Here is a 19,734-nt window from a genome sequence, read left to right on the forward strand (position 1 = left end):
TTAGAGAATGAGTCTCGAAATAGTCCCGGACGTGGAATATATCTCCCGGAATATTAGGCAATACCCCCATAGCAATTTTTACGTCAATGGTTGCGCGCGGTACAAAGAAATGTCCCACATTTTCATTCCCGCCAACGTTGAGTAATCGATGCTCCTTTAACCTTCCTCTTGCATCTCTGAAATTCTTTTCTCAACTTTGCTATTGCGCGTAGATATCGACAGTGTTTCTCTTCTTTCTTTGCCACTCCCGTCTCCTAACCATTTTTCCCTCCAACTTTTCATTCCAAACGAAATTGAACATCGATCGGTTGGAAGGATCCTTTCGCAACGCGCACTGCTAGATTTCTCTTGAAGCACGTAATTTCGAATGCAACGAGACAAAAGTTTGCGGCAGAGTTGCTTGAACCGACGAATTTAGACGTTGCACGTCCGCCAGGAATTTCTTCTTACCGTTTGGCAAAGAAAATTGATATTGCCGACAGAATCTCCTCGATTCGAAGGAGTTCGCCATCCTGAGCGTTGATATCGAACGAATTACACAACGAGACCGGATCTCTACATAACTTTCCCGTAAGATTATTATGACAACCCTTCGTTCCGCTCCGATATATCTTCAGACGTCGTCGACTTTCCCCGGCGGCCAGTTCGTCTGGCAGCGATTCTTCGCCACCGATCTCGAAGAAGAAACACACGCCTCGATACCGTCAGCTTTCCAAACCTTCCGATCTCTCTTTGCGTTCGTTACTCGCTAAAATAACTACATATTTCCAAAATCCCTGAAACACGTTCGTCGAACTGGGAGGCTGTTACGAAGACACCGGGAGAACCGCGTCGCATTTTGTCGCGCCACTTCGCGCGTCGTTCGGCGAGGGTTAAAAAGCGTGCTCGCGTCGCTTTTGCGGTTGTCGATCGTTATAAACAAATGGCGAAGACAGAGGGGGGACTATCGTACTATGAGATACGCGACGGCTGGCTGCACGGAGACCTGGCTCGCCAGAAAGACAGCGTCGGTATTTGGCAAACGATGACAGCGTGGTCGAGACACCACCTCCGGCTGGTCTCTGCTCCCAGGAACCCTAGACCCAAGTCTCTGCGCCTCTTCCGTCCTATCTTCTCTCTGTAATATCTTCCTCCTCCTCGTCCTCTCTTCGTCTTCATCCTCGTATTCGCCTCTCGCTCCCCTTTTCTGTCTTTCGCATTCGCTGCTCTCTTCGCGTTAAGAGAGGCACGGAGAGAAGAGAAGGGGCAAAGACGCTTTTAGACACGGAGCGTCCACGAGCGTCGCGACGCCTTGAGAAGCAGTAGTCGCGTACCTTAGGCAGCTTCCACCTTGCCGGCTCGGCTCGCGGCCGTACGTAACGTGATTCTTCGCCACGTCTGCTACGAAACATCCCCGCGATCGCGTCGCGCTTCTTTGTCCACTCGAGGAACCCATATGTCGTATGGGAACAGAGATACGCGTGGTAGGATACCTTAAAGAAAGGGGAGCAAGGACGATCTCAGTGGTTCTCAATTGGAGAACAATCGGTGCTCGGTGGTAGCGATCTCTAACGTGAACCAGTTCACTTTGCCTCAAGATTCGTGAATGCTTTTTCTGGATAAAATATAGACAATCGTTTAGCGTTGTCTCGACAAAGTCGATCCTCGTGTCTGTCATGATGTAGAATGCGTGTCAATGAGAATCGCTCGAGAAAAGAGAGAGAGAGAGAGAGAGAGAGAAAGTGTGTCGCGCTGAGATTCGAGAGAAGGTGTAGAAAAAGGAGACAGTGGTCGGCTGAATTTCGCTGGCATCTGCGAAGTCTAAATTAATCTGGAGCCCGTTGTTGTTGAAGTTACGAACGCGGGCCTGCTGTTGCTAGTCGGCGTAAAAACAGCGTACGCGGAATAAAACTTTCGTACGAGGAATAAAAATAAGCGTGATACTGAGAAGCAGGAGGGAATTGGATCGGTTTCTACTCGCGCATGGAAAGGACCGGTGATTTCCTAGTCGGGACGAACAAGTGGTCATTCGACACTTTGTATCTAGGAAAAACGCTAGATAACACTGGTCCGTTTGATTCTTTCTCTTCGTGCAGAAATAAGCGCGATTACGCTTTCTCCTCGCGTGGACGCGTATCCTCGAGCTTGCATCCTTGATCGTTCTTCTTCGCTATAAGCCAGAAACTTCACAGTTATCGTTGTTGAAATAAAAAAAGAAAAAGAGTTCCTTCGTGGTGACAGGGTCAATAGTGCGAGAGTGAAGTGCCTGTTCTGTTAGATGAACGGTGGCTCGACAGCGAGCGCCGATGACATCGGTCGTGAGTGAATCTTCCGCAAGGTGTTCGGGAATGATATAAGTGTGTTCCGAGTGGACGACTGTTCGGGTCGTCGATCGTTGATCGTGTTCAGAGAGTAAAAACAATTCGACGAAAGTGGTTCGCGTGGCGAAGAAGGAAAAGGACGCGACGATGGCGGAGCGTCCTGGGGGTAGGAGACGTTCGCGTCGCGACAGCGTTGAAACGGGGGGTTCGATACGCGGCACTCCGCCTGCTTCTAGAGATCGAAGGACTAAACGATCGAGCAAACCGTCCAAGGAACGATGGTTGCTCACGAGAAAGACCTGGCGTTACATGGCGGATGCCGGGAGACGTTTGATCCCCGATGGTACGCACAATAGGCCCGAGGATATCCCCAAGATAGAGCAATACTTCCAGGAAGTATGCCAAAAAGAGCCGAGATTTTTGCTCTGGCGCAAGGCTTCCTATCCCGGAACGTTGGGTTTCCGCTCGCAAAGGCGTCGAAGGCAAATAAAAGGTGGCAGTTGTAGAACGAAAGCTAGCTCGGCCGACGAGGCGGACGACGTTAGAAATCCACCTCAAAGTTTTCTTCTTCGAACCACGACTGCCGGCAAGTTCGACCTGGCCAAAGCGAAAAGGGAATGGTTGCTGGCGTCGGAAGGAGGCAGCACACCCTCGAGTCCTCTGGAGCACAGAAAGTTCCAACAGGAGGACGCCGAGACCAAAGCGTTGGCCGATATGTTACAAAAGTACCTGAACATGCAAAGTGACGTCGCTGGTACGACGAAATCGAGCGGAAGGTCGGATGTCTCCGGTCAGCTGGAAGGAAAAGAACCGTTCGATTATCAGAGTTTAATAGATAAGCTTCAACAACACCTAGACCTGATTATCGCCCAGGCGAAACTCGAGGAATTATCGGTACAACGAGCTTCCTCGGGTAAGGAAAAAGTACCCAAGTCCATGCAACCGTATCAAGGGGATTACGTTCATAAATCGCTTCTGGAAACTATCGGTCGATACTACAGTAAATCTACGACCAGGGAACACGTAATCTCGGATATCTTGACCGATCGAAAGCTCCTCGAGAAACTGTACTTTGATCTGAGGTGCACCAGAGGTTTCAGAGGACCACGTGCTACCGGTGCTTACACCTCGCCGTCGAATCGTTGGTGGACCCATCAACGCACCAGATTGCCGACCAAAGATTCCGAAGATTGGCTATCCGTCAGAAGGGATCCCGTTTCCCTGCCACCTCTGATAGCCGTACAAGAGCCCAGCACCGATCGTGGCCCCGTAGACGATCCCGTCCAAACGGACCCTATCACTCGCGAAGTCCTCGATGCCATCCTCTTAGAGAAAGAGAAGGAAGATATGTCGAAAGACACGCCGGTGCAAAAAGCCGGCGGTCGTAGAAGAAGTAGCGTAGACAACGACGACGTGTCACCCTCTGTCAGCGATACCATCAAGAGGTACCTTCGTATGGCACGGAAAAAGTCGATGGACGCTGACAAAGTGGACAGGTTCAAACGGGTGAATTACGACAGAAACTTGAGGAATATAAAGGCTAAAGGGGAGACTACGAAAGTTAGCGACGACGAGGGTAACAACAAAGGATGTCAAACCGACGACAACTGGGCCGTTAATTACAGAGAAATGTCCTCTATGGAGAATCCTTCCGAAAATCTGTCGGACGCCGACACAACCACTTCGCCACCGAGTAGAAACGCGAGCTCGAGGAGCAGCATCGACGCTGGCCTCGGCTCGGAAGAACCACTAACCCCGAAACACCATCATCAATCCTTCCTTTCCCATCTCCTGCACGGTTCCAACGCGCACAAGGATAAACCCCACTCGGCACCCGGTTCACCGGCACTCACGTCATCGTCCACCAATTCCGCAGGTGGCACAGCGATGCAGAAGAGCAAGTCCTCGAGCAGCGTGGTACATCACGGCAGCCGGTTGGTGGCCAAGAAAATCTGGAAGTCCAGGAGTAAGAGCACCTCGAGGGCGTCCAATCAACCCTCCGTATGGACACCTCAGGTGAGTTCTTTTCCAGTTTCATCGTTGCTTTAGTTTTTCTTTCATTTTCTTTTTTCCATTTTTGCAAATTCTTCATAGACACGCGTCGTGTGCTGTGAATTTTAATTATTTTCATGAAATTATTAAATGTTTGATTGTCCTTTTTTAAAATATTTTAATAGCTTCAGATGTAGGTTTAGATTCAAGGATTTTTTTTAACTGTATGTATATTTCTTTTTTATATTCAGTGTATTTTATTTACGCATTGTAAACGAAGCGAAAACAAATATCACGTGCTATACATAGAGTTCTGCCTTGCCAAAACGCGTCTACGAATAATCTACTTAAACCACCTGTCACAGCATAGCTGAGAGTGTCCACCTCATTATAAGAAAGAAAACGAATTAATGATGTTACTATTAACATCTGGTGTGAAAATAGAGCGTTACTATAAATAACAATACTCGGCCACCTTGCTTTCTTAATAGCACTTGTAAATTAATTTTACTCGCCACCAGAATGCGAACCATTTCGACCAGTTCAAATGTCTTCGACATTATCGTTTCGTCCACTTTCTTCCTGAACAGAGTTTAAGGAAGATAATTCTAAAGCTTCGTAATTTCTTCTCGATTCTAATCTTCTTTGAGAGTCGACAGACACACTTCGTTTTTATTTCTTCTATATTAAATCAAAGAGAACAGCTTTTTCTTCTCTTCGATTTCTTTTCCCTCGCGATTCCTTGTTGGCGCCAGTTATTCGGCTATCTTAGTTTTACCAACTCGTATATTTTCCTTCAGTCAGTGTTTACAAATTTTAGCCTCTTTTGAAACTTCGGGCACACTTTGTTTCTTATTTCAATCTTTTATGCTCTACGCTGGATGGCGAATTATCGGAAAACGAGAAAAATTGAAATCAATGCGTATCTTCAGTTTCTTTTTTTTCATAATTTCTTCGTTTCTCAGATTCCTCGGCGTCTCAGACTCGTCTCTATCTCTTTTTTCTATTTTCCACAAATTTATAGAAAAAGAAATCGAAATTAGAACATGTATTTAATTTCTATCAACCTCCCAGTCACTTTTCTTTCAATTTCTTCATTTCTTCTTCTTCTTCTTCGTCTTCTCTTTTTCCTGTTGCATGCCCTCTTTAGCGATCCCAGTTTCGACAGCTCGTCTATTTTTCTTTCCTGTCTCGTCGGTCACATTGTTTAATATCCGCGTGTGACCGAGTATTCGGAGGACGTGAAATAGAAAAAGAGGAGGCAAGTGCAAGAACAAGAACAAGAAAAAGAAGGTCGACCTTGTGGCAAGCGATCTCGTTAAGCGGTAAGGCGCGATAACCAATTTAGGGCCTCGGAATTTTGCCGGCGCCGCCAGAAATAGTCAGCCAACGGTGGTGTGTATAAACTATACTTAACCCCTGCTACTACTACTACGACTACTACTACTACTACTACTATTACTACTACGTACTCTAACACCAATGTATTTTCTACTACCACTTTCGTGCAGCTACACCAGAGAGTTACACTCGCCTTCGTCCACAATGCGCTCGCTATTCCAACGGGTATATGTATATGTACAACCGCGTGCACAGATGACTTTTCTTGGTACAGGGAAAGAAATAGAAGCTAGGTAAAATTTGGGAATTGCAAGCGTTGATATTCCTATGCATTTCAATTCTAAGCTTTAAGATTCTAAGCTTTAAGATTCTAAGCTTTGGTACTCCTATGTTTCAGTACTAGAAACTCTAGTACTTCTAAGCTTTCGAGTTTCAAGCTTTTATATTTCTAAGCTCTAGTATTCTAAGCTTTGATACTCCTAAACTTTAGTATTCTAAGCTCTACTACTCCCAAGCTTTAATGTTTCTAAGCTCTACTACTCCTAAGCTTTAATATTCTAAGCTCTAGTATTCTAAGCTCTACTACTCCTAAGCTTTAATATTTCTAAGCTCTAGTATTCTAAGCTCTACTACTCCTAAGCTTTAATATTTCTAAGCTCTAGTATGCTAAACTTTGATACTCCTAAACTTTAGTATCCTAAGCTTTAATATTTCTAAGCTCTAGTATGCTAAGCTCTACTACTCCTAAGCTTTAATATTCTAAGCTCTACTACTCCTAAACTTTAATACTTCTAAGCTCTAGTATTCTAAGCTCTACTACTCCTAAGCTTTAATATTTCTAACCTCTAGTACTCCCAAGATTTAGAGTTGCAAGCTTCGTTACTCCTGAGGTTTAATATTCTAACAAAATTTACACTTTCCTATTAACTATTGGGAGGCATCGATGCTCGCCGCTGTACAGCGTCGAAAAACCTTCTATTCGTGAAAGTTTTTCGCCTTGGCCGTCAGGGATTAGAGAGCTGTTCTTGATCGTGCCACTTTGTCACACGGTTTGTTACTCTGCGACAGAACGACGGAAAAATTTAAAAATATCACTGGCTCTTTCGTCGAGAAACACCGGCTACGATTTTCGATCGGAAATAAACGGATTCGACGTTCGCGATTCATTATGCCATCCGTTATACAGCGATTTGAGAAACAACGAGGGATTCGAAGGCGAGGATTTATTATCACTGACAGTTAGTTTCAAAAGATGTATCTTTCATTTAGAAAATCGATTTTTAAATACTTTGAGTGTTCAACTGTCACGGTAGAAACAACTATACCCAATATGAATTATTAACCCACTGGTCATCGTATGGGTTATCAGTGACACCTGAAACTCTTCTCTTCTCAAAACTAAAATTAATTTATCAATACTTTGGTCGGGACATTGTTTTGATAGAAGCATTCTGGCTTTTGCCAAAAAATTCAGCACAATACTACAATTCTCTCTTACGAGGGATAAAGTTGGCTATTTTATGTATTCGTATATTTTTTAGGTGAAATCTCTTTTCTTGTATTCGAATTTTTTTCATTTCTTAAAATACCACCGAGGCGTTTCGAAGAACCGACGAACTCGATATAAATTTCGATACAAGTATTCCTAATTTAAAACGATGAAAATGTAAACTTATTGCAAATGTTTCTTCGTTTAAAATGTTTTACTCCAGACAAAAGGATTAATTCACGAGTTGAGCCCGAAAAATTTGGCGTACTCACGTCCCTTTGTGTGTTTATTGAAATGATGGAAAATCAACCGATGGTTTAGAAGGGATATTTCTATCCCTTCTAAACCTTTATTGAAACCTTTATAGCACGATAAAACGTTCGATCAATCGACAGACCGGGGTTGGATTTTACCAGTGATTTTTTTACGATCATTGCGTTCTTTTCTTCCTTTCACATTGATACACCCACGTTTCATGATTTTAACTACATCGGTAAACACATTCTGTGATCGAGCTAACGTCACCGAGTATCTTTAGCGTTGAATCGTGCACTTCGTATTTTATCGCCAAAAAACCCCATTTTCTATGATCCTTACAGTGCAATTGTATTCTCGAAAATCATACGTCTGCGCGCACTTTGCGAAAGAGACACTTCACTATTTTATGCTCGTTTTTAAGGGTTTTACACTAATGAATTTCAAATACCTGTACATCAGATAATAGTAACAAAAACATGAGATTTATAAGACTTTCACGTGAATTATATTGAACTACTTCATGTTTTATTGTTGTTGTGCAAACTGAGAAATAAATCTGATGCAAAGTATGAAATAGTACCCTAGCTTTAATTAAAAGTACTTCCTTTTGTTTTCTTTTCACACCAGGGAGCGTTAATATTGTCCGTTTTCTTAAATTAAAAACAACCACTTCTATTACAGTTATTAAAACTTACTTCTATTACACGGTAGGTAAGAGTAAAAACGTAGAAAAATTTTAATTAAAAAAGATCGAAAGTATGAAACGTGTCAAAAAGGTGGGCAAATTATTTATCAGCCACAAAATGATAGTCAGGTGAAGTGCTAATTAAACTTTAATTAAGCATATTAATTATGGTTTAATTATAAATTACATCAAAATTGAATCAAGCTTCATTATTCCTCGCCTCTATTTAATATCCTGTATACGAAATGAATTTTGTTAATTAACACCCAACTCTCTTGTTAAACTCGTGTAAATTTTGGTACAACCAATTTGGAAATAACTAGCCAGAATCTAGGATGAACTGGTATCAGAATTTTTTTAAATTTCAATGCGATGAAGATTGAAGTTTCATGGAAATTGAGAAAAACCTGTGAAAACGTGTTATTTTGATTACAGGGAAAATGCATGTGGGCGGGAACTGCAGGACGACGCGTCACCCTGCAGGATACTCCCCTTAGGTCACTGTCAGAAATCGAGAGGAAGGTCCTTTGCAAGGTGGCTGTCGCGAAGCTTCAAGCCCTTAATTTAGGTGTTCACATCAGGCCACCAAGTGGTAAGTAATTTTCAATAACTATCATCTTAAAATCACAGGAAAATTTGGAGGATTTTATTCTTCATTTTTCTTTGATGAAGTTAGTACTCTGTCTGATATTTACGTTGAAATCTCATCTTAGACGTCTTAGACGATGATTGACGTGTTTACTAGTATAAAGTGTAACTTCAACATCGTAATAACCTCTTTCCAGAGGAATAGCTTTCAAAAGCTTTTAGAAAAAATCTGTCACTAATTTTGAACAATTTTTACTTTCATTAAAACTTGAAAGCACCTTTTCTTTAATCGATCAATGCATAGAATATTTACGATGACCGTAGACTTATCGATTAATTAATTTGATTACATTAAAATCTCGGATATTCTGATTTCATTTTTCATGATCTGTTTTAATGAAATTTACAATTGAAATACAGACTGGATGTATAGAACCAGCTTACGTATGTTTCGTAATATCGTAACGCGAATTTTTCTGCGGTGCCTCGATGTGGTCGTTGACGTTACTCAACAATCAAGAAGGGATCGCGTTTCATCGGGCTCTATTTCCTCGTGTTCATTCCGCGTCTCTTTGTTCCACTTCCGTATCTAGGCGGAAGCGAATCAATGAAACCACAGATAAATAGAATACCAACATTTCTTATTCAAATTCGCTCTCCATAGAATTCATCTCCGTTTTTTTTCTCTCTTTTTTTTTCATTTCAGTATGTCTTGGTACCAGCGCCGTTGCCGCGAAACCCAAGAGAAGAGCGCCTTTGCTGAAGAGGAAGGCCCTAACGACGGGTTTCTTCGACAATAAAGGGAAAGACGACAAGGAAAAGGGTGAGTCACCAGTTTGACTTATGATCAGTAATATTTTTTAATTAGAAGATAAGGCAAACTACGTTAAGTATATATGATGGCTCTCGCCTGTCGACAAGTTACGTTGCACTTGAAATTAATTTCATAAAGTCAACAATTAAACGCGGTAAATTAAGTGCGCGGTTTAATGTGCGGAAAGCGGCATAGTTCACGATCGAAGATTTATGGTGCGTTTATTTGTTTGGACGAATAACTGGTTCAGCTATTTTCAGGTGCGATTCTGTCTGCAAAGGTTCGCTTCAGCTAGTGCTTTATCATTTTATACGTTTACGACATTCCTACACATACACGTATTTTCATCAAACCGTAGCCGTAAGAAAGGCAAATATTATCATTGGGATAAATACCCGACTGTTGTTCGGTTTCTCGGTGTCTCCTCCTTTTCAATTCCATTAACAATAATTACGTAAATCGAGTATAAAGATTCCAAAAGGTTTCACCGCTTGAACGCATTCATTACTCGATATAATACAAAGAAATTATTCACCCTCTTCGTATTTTATATTCAAAGGTCAGGTGTGAAATTTCCACTTGTTCAAAGGAACACGGTGTTAAGCAGCTTCTATTTTTCTTTTTAACCATTATTCCCCGTTCGCTGTAACGGGTTCCAAAGCTAGCTTTGCGTTTCCCTGTTCTCCGACTTATATTAGCAAGCTAATATTCACCCTGTGGGTGTTTCATTACTTTCCTCCATCACCGAGCTCCTGTTTGTAAAGCTCTCGTAATGCCGCGTATCAGATAAAAAACTGCGCGTGTTATTTGAACGGAAGTCGAAAAGAGGAGTTTCCATCCTCCTGAAACAATCGTAGCCCAACGACACTCGTGTTTCGACGATTTGCGATTTTTTATCATAGCCAAATTTTCAAGTTCGGGTCGAATAAAGATCCGATTATTACGAATGAAATCTCAAAGCATCGAATTCGCTTCTATCTTCAAACAAACAAAGTTTGCTCACGAGATAATTCGTCCAGGTGATATCAGCCACGAAGAATAATTATAATACTAATTACCCATGGTTCTTATTCGCGGTGCGAAGTAACCGATGGAAAATAAAAAGCAGTCGGTTGCCCATGTGCGAGTACCAGGCTGCAACAACAGCATCGGCCAGCTTGGTATGAGACACAATTTCGCCGGTTAAAATTAGCCACGGGGTGCTTGGTGGCGGTGCATATTTCCGCATATACCAGGTTTATTTGCGGTTCGAGTCGGGTACCAGTGTCGTGGGGGATACCGGACGTCAATAGGATACTGGAGTGGCCCTGCCACGGGGTCGTCTACTCGAAAAACCACCCCTTTCAATTATTCTCTCGCTCGCTGGCAATCTGTACACGTGTATCGAATTGTTATACAAACTTTCAAGAGATCACGGTTCACATATAGGTATCGGTTTCAAGGTAGAACCGCGTATTTCAATGAAAATTGCATTTCCTTTAAGTCGCAAATCTGACGAAAGCTGTTCCTTGAATAAATAAATGTTTCAAACAAAGTAGCTGGATACTAGAAACACGGTATCGAATCCTCCTCGTTACCAAAATGATTTATATTCCCCTTGTAGCCACGTGCGATCGTTAAAGAAGACCGTAGAAAATTTTGATGAAACAATTTCCTGTACGTCGAACGTATTTGCTAATAACGTCCCTCTGTGCCAATAAGACCATCTTGGATCATTTCCTTCGTTTAACTCCGCTGAATAACGAAAATGAATATTCTTCCAGATTGAAAATATGAAAATATATCTGGAACCCATTGTCGTTCGTTAAGAACAGTCGACCGTTCCACTATAGGGAAGGAGGGACAAGAGATGGTCTGGAGAGACTGGGATGGCCCAGATTGTGGTCTATAATCGGATCGGTATAGAGACACGGTTTGTTGCCTTTTGGCTTTTAGCTGGCTGCGGGGCTACACTGCGAGACGAACACCGCGAAACTCTGACATATTCGAATTATACGAGGGGCACGTCACTTAAATGACGTCCTCTTTTAGACCACTGTCACGTTTCGAACACGTGAGCCACGCACACCTGTCTTCTACAAAGTGAAAAGGCAATTTTACGTGAAACTTGCTCGCAGTCTGACGGAAAACAGACTGCTATCGCGAGTTTGCCATTCGACATCGATGAACGTAAATCGTTTGATCGCGTAACAATGATCCACCACTTTCAGATGGCGAGTAGATCTTCGATTTGAAAATGTAATCCTAATTAGAATCGTTTAGAATCGTATTTCAAAGGTGCGAGAAGATTCGAGAATTGCAATCTGGTCGATTGTTATTCAGAAGTGTGCATTTGGCAAGCGGCGAGAAGCAATTAAGAAGTAATAAGATGAAATTCGAAAGGTGGCACGACACGTTTCCGCGAAACTTAAGCGAACAGCGCGAGCTTTAGTACCGAAAATAAAGCGGCCAAAGCAGTCATGGCCAACCGGAATATTATCAAATGTCCAACCACGCCAGAGACGATTTCTAAAGTCGCGTCTGGTAGCGGGAATTTCGATCTTCTCCGTTTATTCAATGCAAATAATATTTTGACAAATATTAAAACATAGTTTTTTTATCGGCTTTCCTTTTGTCGGACGATTAAAACGCCTCTCGATATCTGTCGATTTTTGTTTCAGATTCGTCCGGTGGCCTGGTATTTGGCATACCGCTGTCACAGTGTTTAGAGAACGATAGGATCGCTAGAATCGCTGCCGGTGAGGTCTCGGATGTTGGTTGTCTGTCGAGGAGTAGCAGACACGGCAGTAGAACGAGCTTCACGAGTCTCATCGAACCGACTGTGGCAGCTAAAACCGACGAGGTAAGTTGATCGACTTTTCCTCGCCATGGACAATTTATTAACCCAATTTATCAAATAAATATCATTTCGACGCAATAAGCGACACAGTCTCTCGAATTCAATTTCGCGGGAAATAAAAGGTAGACCCACGCGGGGGTTGAATTTACAATGAAAAATTTAATTCATTTTTCTGGATGTCTGTTCGCGAACGTTTGAAAGACGAAGATGCAAACGAACACGCCCACGCGTCCATGGAAATCCGAGTCACCTGTTCCAGATTGACGTGAACTAATCTGCACGCGAAACACACAACTTATCTGATAGAAGTTTTTGGTGTCTCTCGGTGTGAAAACTACTGTTACAGCTAAGATAGGTGGTGCTATTTTTTAAACGAGGTATTTTCAGCAGTTGCGTGGCAATGATGTCATAGAGAGTCTTTTCCTTAAAGAAACTTATCATAAAAATGGGGCAAATCCTGGGGTTTTCCTTTTCAAAAATGAACTTGCCCCAGTTTCATAATTATCTTAATTGTCGGACGTAGCTTTACTAAGAAATATGAAGGACGAGCCGAGGGTTACAAGAGCGAAAGAAATGAAAGGAGTGTTGTAAAAGAAGTCGAGATCACGAATGCGATCACAAACGGCGTCATCTATTGCGTCAGTGTCCGAGGATCGCGACGAGGGCGTTTATCGATGGCCACTTGCGCGATCTAGGGGCTTGGACGTTCGAGAAACGGGCCGCAAGTGGTTATTTTTTGACGGATACGTCAGTATGACGCCGCTCGAAACAGCACATTCTGTATTCTATCTCGCTAGACGGCAGACAACTCTATCCTTTGCCAAATTCTCTCACCGAATTTAACTAAAGTTTCGTGCAATTAAATGCCAATGGGTGCACCGAAGTCACCTAGACCTATGCATTACGCGATCGGGTGTTTTTCGTTCAATTCGTAGAGAATTTTTCTCCTCTGCTACTAATTATAAAGATTCTAGTGTATTTTGTAATTTCAAATAAATTATTGAATATTCTAAACCTTCTATCAGATGATTATGTTAATTATTTTAACGCTTTTATTAAATAATTAGATTTATGATATTTGCTGCGGTTAAACTTGGACTCCAAAGTCAGTGCTTTTTCACTAGACGAACAAACACTATGATAGATAGATAGTAAATAAATAGGTTCACTAATAAAAAGTCTCATTTTTTCCTAATAAAATCGTTTACAATTTTTACAACTTCTTAAATTTTTATTCGCCATCTGATCCTGAAAGAATCGATTTTAAGACTCTCTCAACTTTTTATCCATCTATTTCACCTTTTAACCGAATCTATTTTTTGGAAAGCTATCTCGACCGGAAGTAAATGTTTTGATTTGAGAAGCACCGGCGCCACCTGGCCGGGGAGCAGAAATTTTTTTTTTTTCTTTTTTTCTTCTTCTTTTACGTTCTCCACCCGAGAACTCGGACGTTCGTTGCGTTATTTTAAGAAAGTCGAAGATTCGACCTGCGCCTCTTGATTTACACGATCCAATCTAATTTCCGACCGTTTACGTTTTTGCGTATTGATTTTTCGATTTATGAGCCGCGCCGGAAGATTTGTTCGCGGACGAGGATTTATCTTAGCCAGACGCAATTTTTCTATTGTTTATCCTTTCGCTATATAGGTAATTATTTCACTTTTACGGTTTTTTATCATAATTATTGTCGACCACAATCGTGGACTAGAATCTGTTAGTAGAGGTGACAAGCAAAAGAAATAATTAATGCCCCCATTCATTGTTCGGAAGCCATTAAGTGTTCCTTTTATTGAAAGGAGACTTACAAGGGTGTATACAAAGTAGCTCGATTTATTTTCCCCGGGAAACGTTCTATTCAGAATGTAAATAATTGAAAGGTCCCTTATGAGCCCGTGACGCATTCTTTCCGTGTGGGTGGAATTTTTCCAGCATCGAGAGAAATTCCACCGGTTACGAGTCAGAAACTAAAGCTACCCTCTTAATCTTCTTTCCCGTTAAAAGAAGATTGCATCTATTTTGTCGACGCAAATATAATTTTAAACACATGCTTTCAAAAATTCTAATCTAATCGAGGAGAGAAAATTTTACGAAGAAGAAGCTGGATTTTCATGATCCATCAGTGAGATTAATTTTCTCCTTGATTCATCGGCTGTCGCGTCACGCGACACGTGTTTCTTATTGATAAAAGTTTCACCGGTGACTCGACGAAATGGCACACGTTTAAATAGCTCGATTGATCGATTTAAAACAATCCCGACGTAGCGTTGTACTTCCCTCGTCGACGTCATGTGTACCTGAGAGTCGACGACGAAGAAAACGTCACAGATCACAGACGTAAATAGAACCGAGATGAGAGAGCGTTAATTTTAGCCGGGAATTAATTAAGAGCTCCGAACTTTGCAAGATCTTCCGTCCGCATTGACGAACACAAGATTTCTATTCAAAATCGAACGAATTATAAATGACGGTTAAAAAAAGAACGTTAGTATACAAGCCATAAATTCCTGATGAAACGTTAGAGCCGTAAGAATTTTCTAGGAAAATTCACGGAAAAACGCTTTCCTCGATAATTCCTGTATTTCTTTCAACGACACGACACTCGACTGATCCTTTGTGCATCTGCAACGAAAGCTTTCATGCGATGCAATTCCAGATAACCTTTACTCGCTGACGCAACAATTGAAAGGAATAAAAATTGTTTCAGGGTGGATCGTGCGATTCTTTGTCGTCGAAAGGAGGAGCTCTAACCGGAAGCGATTCCGGAGTGCTCGAGCTTAGCGATAGCGGCGGGGGAGGTCCTCCAGGAGAATGGGACGCCGTACCTTGTATAGTCAGGCAATGTATCAGGCACTTGGAGAACACGGGACTTCGAACCCTCGGCGTGTTCCGGGTGTCACCCTCGAAGAAGAGGGTGAGACAGGTGAGAATTTTTATATCGATCGACCAAAATTGCTTCTAATTAAATGTAACACGAACGTTAATCGTTCCGTTTTCAATTGTTGCGTTACAGTTACGAGAAGATTTCGATTGCGGTCGTGAAACGAAAATCGGACCTGATCAATGTCCCCACGACGTGGCGGCTCTGTTAAAGGAGTTTTTTCGGGATTTGCCTGACCCTCTGCTCTGCAGGGATTTGTATCAAGCCTTCGTTCATACGCAAAGTAAGGCCAAGCTGAAAATCACGATCGAGGGGGGGAATAAGCTGCTTAAGTTAAGATGGTTGTGCAGCTCCTTTCTGAGCTTGATTAATATTCAAAACTTAAAACGGAATAAATGGGAGAATCAATGGTAAAAGTAGCAGTAACAATGTCGCGATAGTTAAATTTACCAGATTGTCAAATTAGATTTCATATAGAGACTAAAAGGACCCCAGAAAATGATCGAGGATACTTATTCTTGCTTCGTTACTTACCGTTCAGTTTCCCCTTCGTCGATGTTCTTTATCTCAACATTGACGTACGAGTGTCTGTTCGCACTGAAAGAGTGCCGTTTCTCGTGCAGAGATCCGGAACAGGCGACTTCAGCAAGAGGCTCTTCAGCATCTCATTCAGCTGCTACCCACGCCGAACCGTGAGACGCTCTGGGCACTTCTCAATTTCCTCAGCGTGGTGGCGGCGAACAGCGAAGATCGAAAGAGCGACACGGGAGAATGGATGCCGGGGAACAAAATGGACACCACCAACTTGGCAACGGTATCTTTTTTGTTTTTCTTTTTCATTTCTATTCATTTGAATCGAAAGCTCGTGGTAACTTTTCCTGAAACAGTGACTTGTTATCGTTATTAAATATTCGTCTTCAAGGTATTCGCACCAAACATCCTTCACTGTGTGAAACCTGGACAAAGGTCAGAAGTGTCGGCGGAAAGGGCGGAGGAGAGGATAGACGTGATAAATGTGGTGAGAGCACTTTTGGAACACGCTTCGACATTATTTACGGTACCAGCCGCTCTTCTAGATGAAGTGTACCTGCACATGATGGACACCCATCCGGTCGATCTGGATCTCGCCCTTTCTCGACGCGCTGAAGAGTAAGTTCCTTTTCTGCTCTGAATCCTTAAGAGAAGTTTCCAAATAAAATAAGAAAATAAGTTCGTTTCCTGCAAAACTTCTCGATACATTTTCATCCCCTTCGTATGGCAGGAAGCCAGGAGAATTCACGAATACGTCACTGCGATAATGAAAAATAAATTAACAGAAAATTCCGTGTGTGGTTTCTTGCAGACAATGCGGGGACGAGGCGGATCCGTGCAGCGAGGCTGAAACCTTCTCGGTCGAAGAGACGCTGACAACGTCGACGACGACTACCACTGGCACCACCACGTCTACGAGAAAGGTAACCGATCGAAATCCTCGACCGTGTCATTCCCACGCCTCACGTTTCTAGAAAAAGATAAGAAATTCTTATGTATCTTGTCTAAATTCGATGATTTAAGGTGTGGACCAGGGAGCAGTGTCTCCATCAAACGGCTGGCGTGGGTGGAGACATAGGTCCAAGGCCGAGACGACCGAAAAGGCCAGGAAGTCGACGAAAAGAGGAGGGCAGGAGTAACAGCGTGGACAGCGGATCCAGCGAGGATCCAGCTGATCCTCGAAGAAAATCCTCGCCTATGGTAATCACCGCCAGTCTAACCATACCGATGTCCGGAGCGTTCACGTTGAACCTCGACGATCCGGACATTCCTTACATCGAGGAGGCACCCAAGCAACCCAGTGCACCGCCCAGAAGGCAAAGGCAGCGATCGATTTCCGGTTGCAGCGAAGGTACGCGAAATTCCGCATTCCATTTCATTTCTGATCCTGAAAGAAAATCGAACGTTCTTATGAAATATCTGTTCGAAATATTTGTTGACCAGGTGGAAGGCACGGAAGCGACAGTGCGGTGGGTTCATCCGCCACTTTGTCCGGCGACCAGGCACCAAGTTCCCCACCGTCGTGGGCGTCGTCGCCACCAGCTAGTCCAGACAGCGCTGTTACCGCCGTTTCATACATACCCGATCAGCAAGCGGTTCTTCAAAGGGTTTCCTTCACTACGTCGAGCGAAGTGCGCCAAGTGAGCAGATCGAACAACCAGGAGACGTCGAGGAGTATAGCGGCCCCGTACACGCCGAGCATCACAAGCATCGGTGGCGCGGTTCTGAGGTGAGAATCCTGAACCTCCCAACTATGCGAGCTTCCGTATTAAGACTGACAGGAATTGCATCGGTGATCTTGATTCGTGATACTGTTCTGGTATGCGGGAAGAGCATTTAGGACGATTCGTTGACCTTGTTCGATCGTTCGTTCACCTTTCCAACGCGTTATAGAATTTCAATTTTAATTATCAATTCTTTTAGCGCCGATCTCTGTTTGATAATTCAAATGCAAATATCTACTCTTCTTTTTTTTTCAGGTCAAAGACCGCCGACATCGAGAGGATGTTACACATCTCTCGACCCGACACAGGCATCACCGTGTCGCCGCAAAGCAAGACCAGTTCCACGAACACCTCCTCCGACAGCAAGAAGTATACCAAGAGACGATACACGGACTCGAGGCATCAAACTCGCCACATCCCTGACTCTGAAACACTGGCGGGCAAGAGTGCGGTAACTGTCACATCCTCGTCCTCCGTTACGATCACCTCTTCGTCTTCGGCTACCAGCACACCAAATCAGCGAGCTGGAGCGCAACCGGTCTGGAAACGACGGGAGCTTATCTCCAGCGCGCCTAAGGAGAGGGACGGATATTTCTGAACGACCATCCCCATGATCGAATCGAAACCACCTCCATTAGGCTACGTTTGTTAATGGATACAACAAAAGTGATATCGTAACGTGCCTTATTACGTACAGCCATTTTTTAAGGTCCGTTTATATCTACAGACTTTGAACGTGCCAGACACGAGAAATATTCTTTAATACATTTTTTTATATTTTTCTTATTAACGCTTGTGTGACTTGCACTTCTCAGGCGAGTGATAGCATCAATTATCAACATATAAAATCTCATTAAAATCTGAAGGAGATATTCAATAAATTCATCTTATAAGTGTCTGTCAATGCGAATATTTGGCACTTTCAGTGTCTAAAGATATAAAGAAGGAATCCTGAAGCTGTCCTACCATTGCCCAAAGGGCAACAACACTCTGGTAAAAGTTTATCTGAAGAAATGGTCGAGATACCCGATTCGATCGTTAAAATGTCCCGAAGAAAAAGATGAATATAGTCACTGCCGTTCAAACGTGGCCTGGCAAAGTGTTCCTTCGACACTGATTTCTCAGTTAATGAGGAATCGTGTATTACTCGGTGTATCGTGGGGTGTCTATTGGTTCCTAGACTACCGTCCTCGCACTCGCAAAGATCTCTATTGATGAAATATGCACGACTATCTATCTCATTCTCTATCGTTATCTCTCCTCTCAGACTCCTCGAGGATTCGTCTGCTCTGGTATCAATCGGTCAGGATGTGACCGGATAGAGGATATTTCTACCTTACGGTTTATTTATACGGAAAACGATAGAACATCGATCTGTATCTACGGATGTAACATTCTAATGCAGTAGCGACTGGTTAGTAGCGATTTGTAAATTATTTTTATTACTTAAAGCGAAAGGGATTCGATGTGTCGCGTCGAATCCTTCGACGAGCCAAAGCTAAGAAAAGAAAACTAGTCCTTGAAACTCGTATCGGGCCATTTTAATCTCTCTCGATTCAATCGAATTCTATTTTCTAGTTTATGTTAGAGTACCTTAATGATCTGGTAGTTTTGTGATCTAGCGATAACGAACGAGATGAGGCGAACTGATCGAATTCTATCTATTCTGACACTTTCTTTGTATCCGTTCATTTTTGCTCGTTTCTTTCTTCTTCACTTGAATTCTTCTTGAATGGCTGTTCGTGCACGTGAAAGGGTTTCGAAACAAATCCGTGTACTGCCGTGAGGGACGCGTGGCCCGAAAGACGCTGTTGTTCGTCGTTTAAGTTTTCATTTTCAGTCTGTAAGCCAATAAATGAAGGTTAATTTTTCTACCAAGACGAGTATCTTCTTTTCCATTTGCCGAGTTTCAAGGGAACCCTGGATGGCGTAGACGCGACGCCGCAACGAGTATTTCAAAAAGTTAAGAATTTTTAACTGAAATCATTATTTTTCCAATTTTACAACTAAATTCTTGAAGTTTACATCCATTTTTATTCCTTCTTTTCCATTTCCCGAGTTTCAAGAAAACGCTGTATGGCGTAGACGTGGAACCGCAACATGTATTTCAAGAAGTTGAGAATTTTTAACTGAAATCCTTATTTTTGAAACTTTACAACTAAGTTCTTGAAGTCTGCATCTATTTTTTATTCCTCCTTTTTCATTTCTCGTATTTCAAGAGCCGCAACAAGTATTTCAAAGAAATGAAATTTTTTAATTAAAATACTTATTCTTGAAAATTTACAACTAAATCCT

General features: G+C 42.6%; 1 protein-coding gene across 1 annotated transcript; it reads left to right on the forward strand.

The window, feature by feature from the left end:
• Nucleotides 1-602: 602 nt before the first annotated feature.
• LOC114870945 lies at nt 603-19,317 on the forward strand. Its single transcript, XM_029176245.2, has 12 exons — nt 603-4,316; nt 8,501-8,657; nt 9,360-9,476; nt 12,128-12,309; nt 15,011-15,226; nt 15,317-15,467; nt 15,808-15,998; nt 16,107-16,333; nt 16,527-16,638; nt 16,739-17,066; nt 17,159-17,444; nt 17,695-19,317. The coding sequence occupies exons 1-12, from the start codon at nt 2,448-2,450 to the stop codon at nt 18,035-18,037; spliced, it is 4,179 nt and encodes a 1,392-aa protein (XP_029032078.2). The 5' UTR covers nt 603-2,447; the 3' UTR covers nt 18,038-19,317.
• The last annotated feature ends 417 nt before the right edge of the window (nt 19,318-19,734 follow it).

The sequence above is a fragment of the Osmia bicornis genome, chromosome 1 (genome assembly GCF_907164935.1).
Source record: "Osmia bicornis bicornis chromosome 1, iOsmBic2.1, whole genome shotgun sequence".
Classification (NCBI taxonomy): domain Eukaryota; kingdom Metazoa; phylum Arthropoda; class Insecta; order Hymenoptera; family Megachilidae; genus Osmia; species Osmia bicornis.

Excerpts from the sequence above, each read along its gene's own strand:
- LOC114870945 (XM_029176245.2), top strand. The coding sequence starts at position 2,448 with ATGGCGGAGCGTCCTGGGGGTAGGAGACGTTCGCGTCGCGACAGCGTT. Across the intron at positions 16,334-16,526 it reads CTTTCTCGACGCGCTGAAGA|ACAATGCGGGGACGAGGCGG; the intron begins GTAAGTTCCTTT and ends GGTTTCTTGCAG. Across the intron at positions 17,445-17,694 it reads ATCGGTGGCGCGGTTCTGAG|GTCAAAGACCGCCGACATCG; the intron begins GTGAGAATCCTG and ends TTTTTTTTTCAG.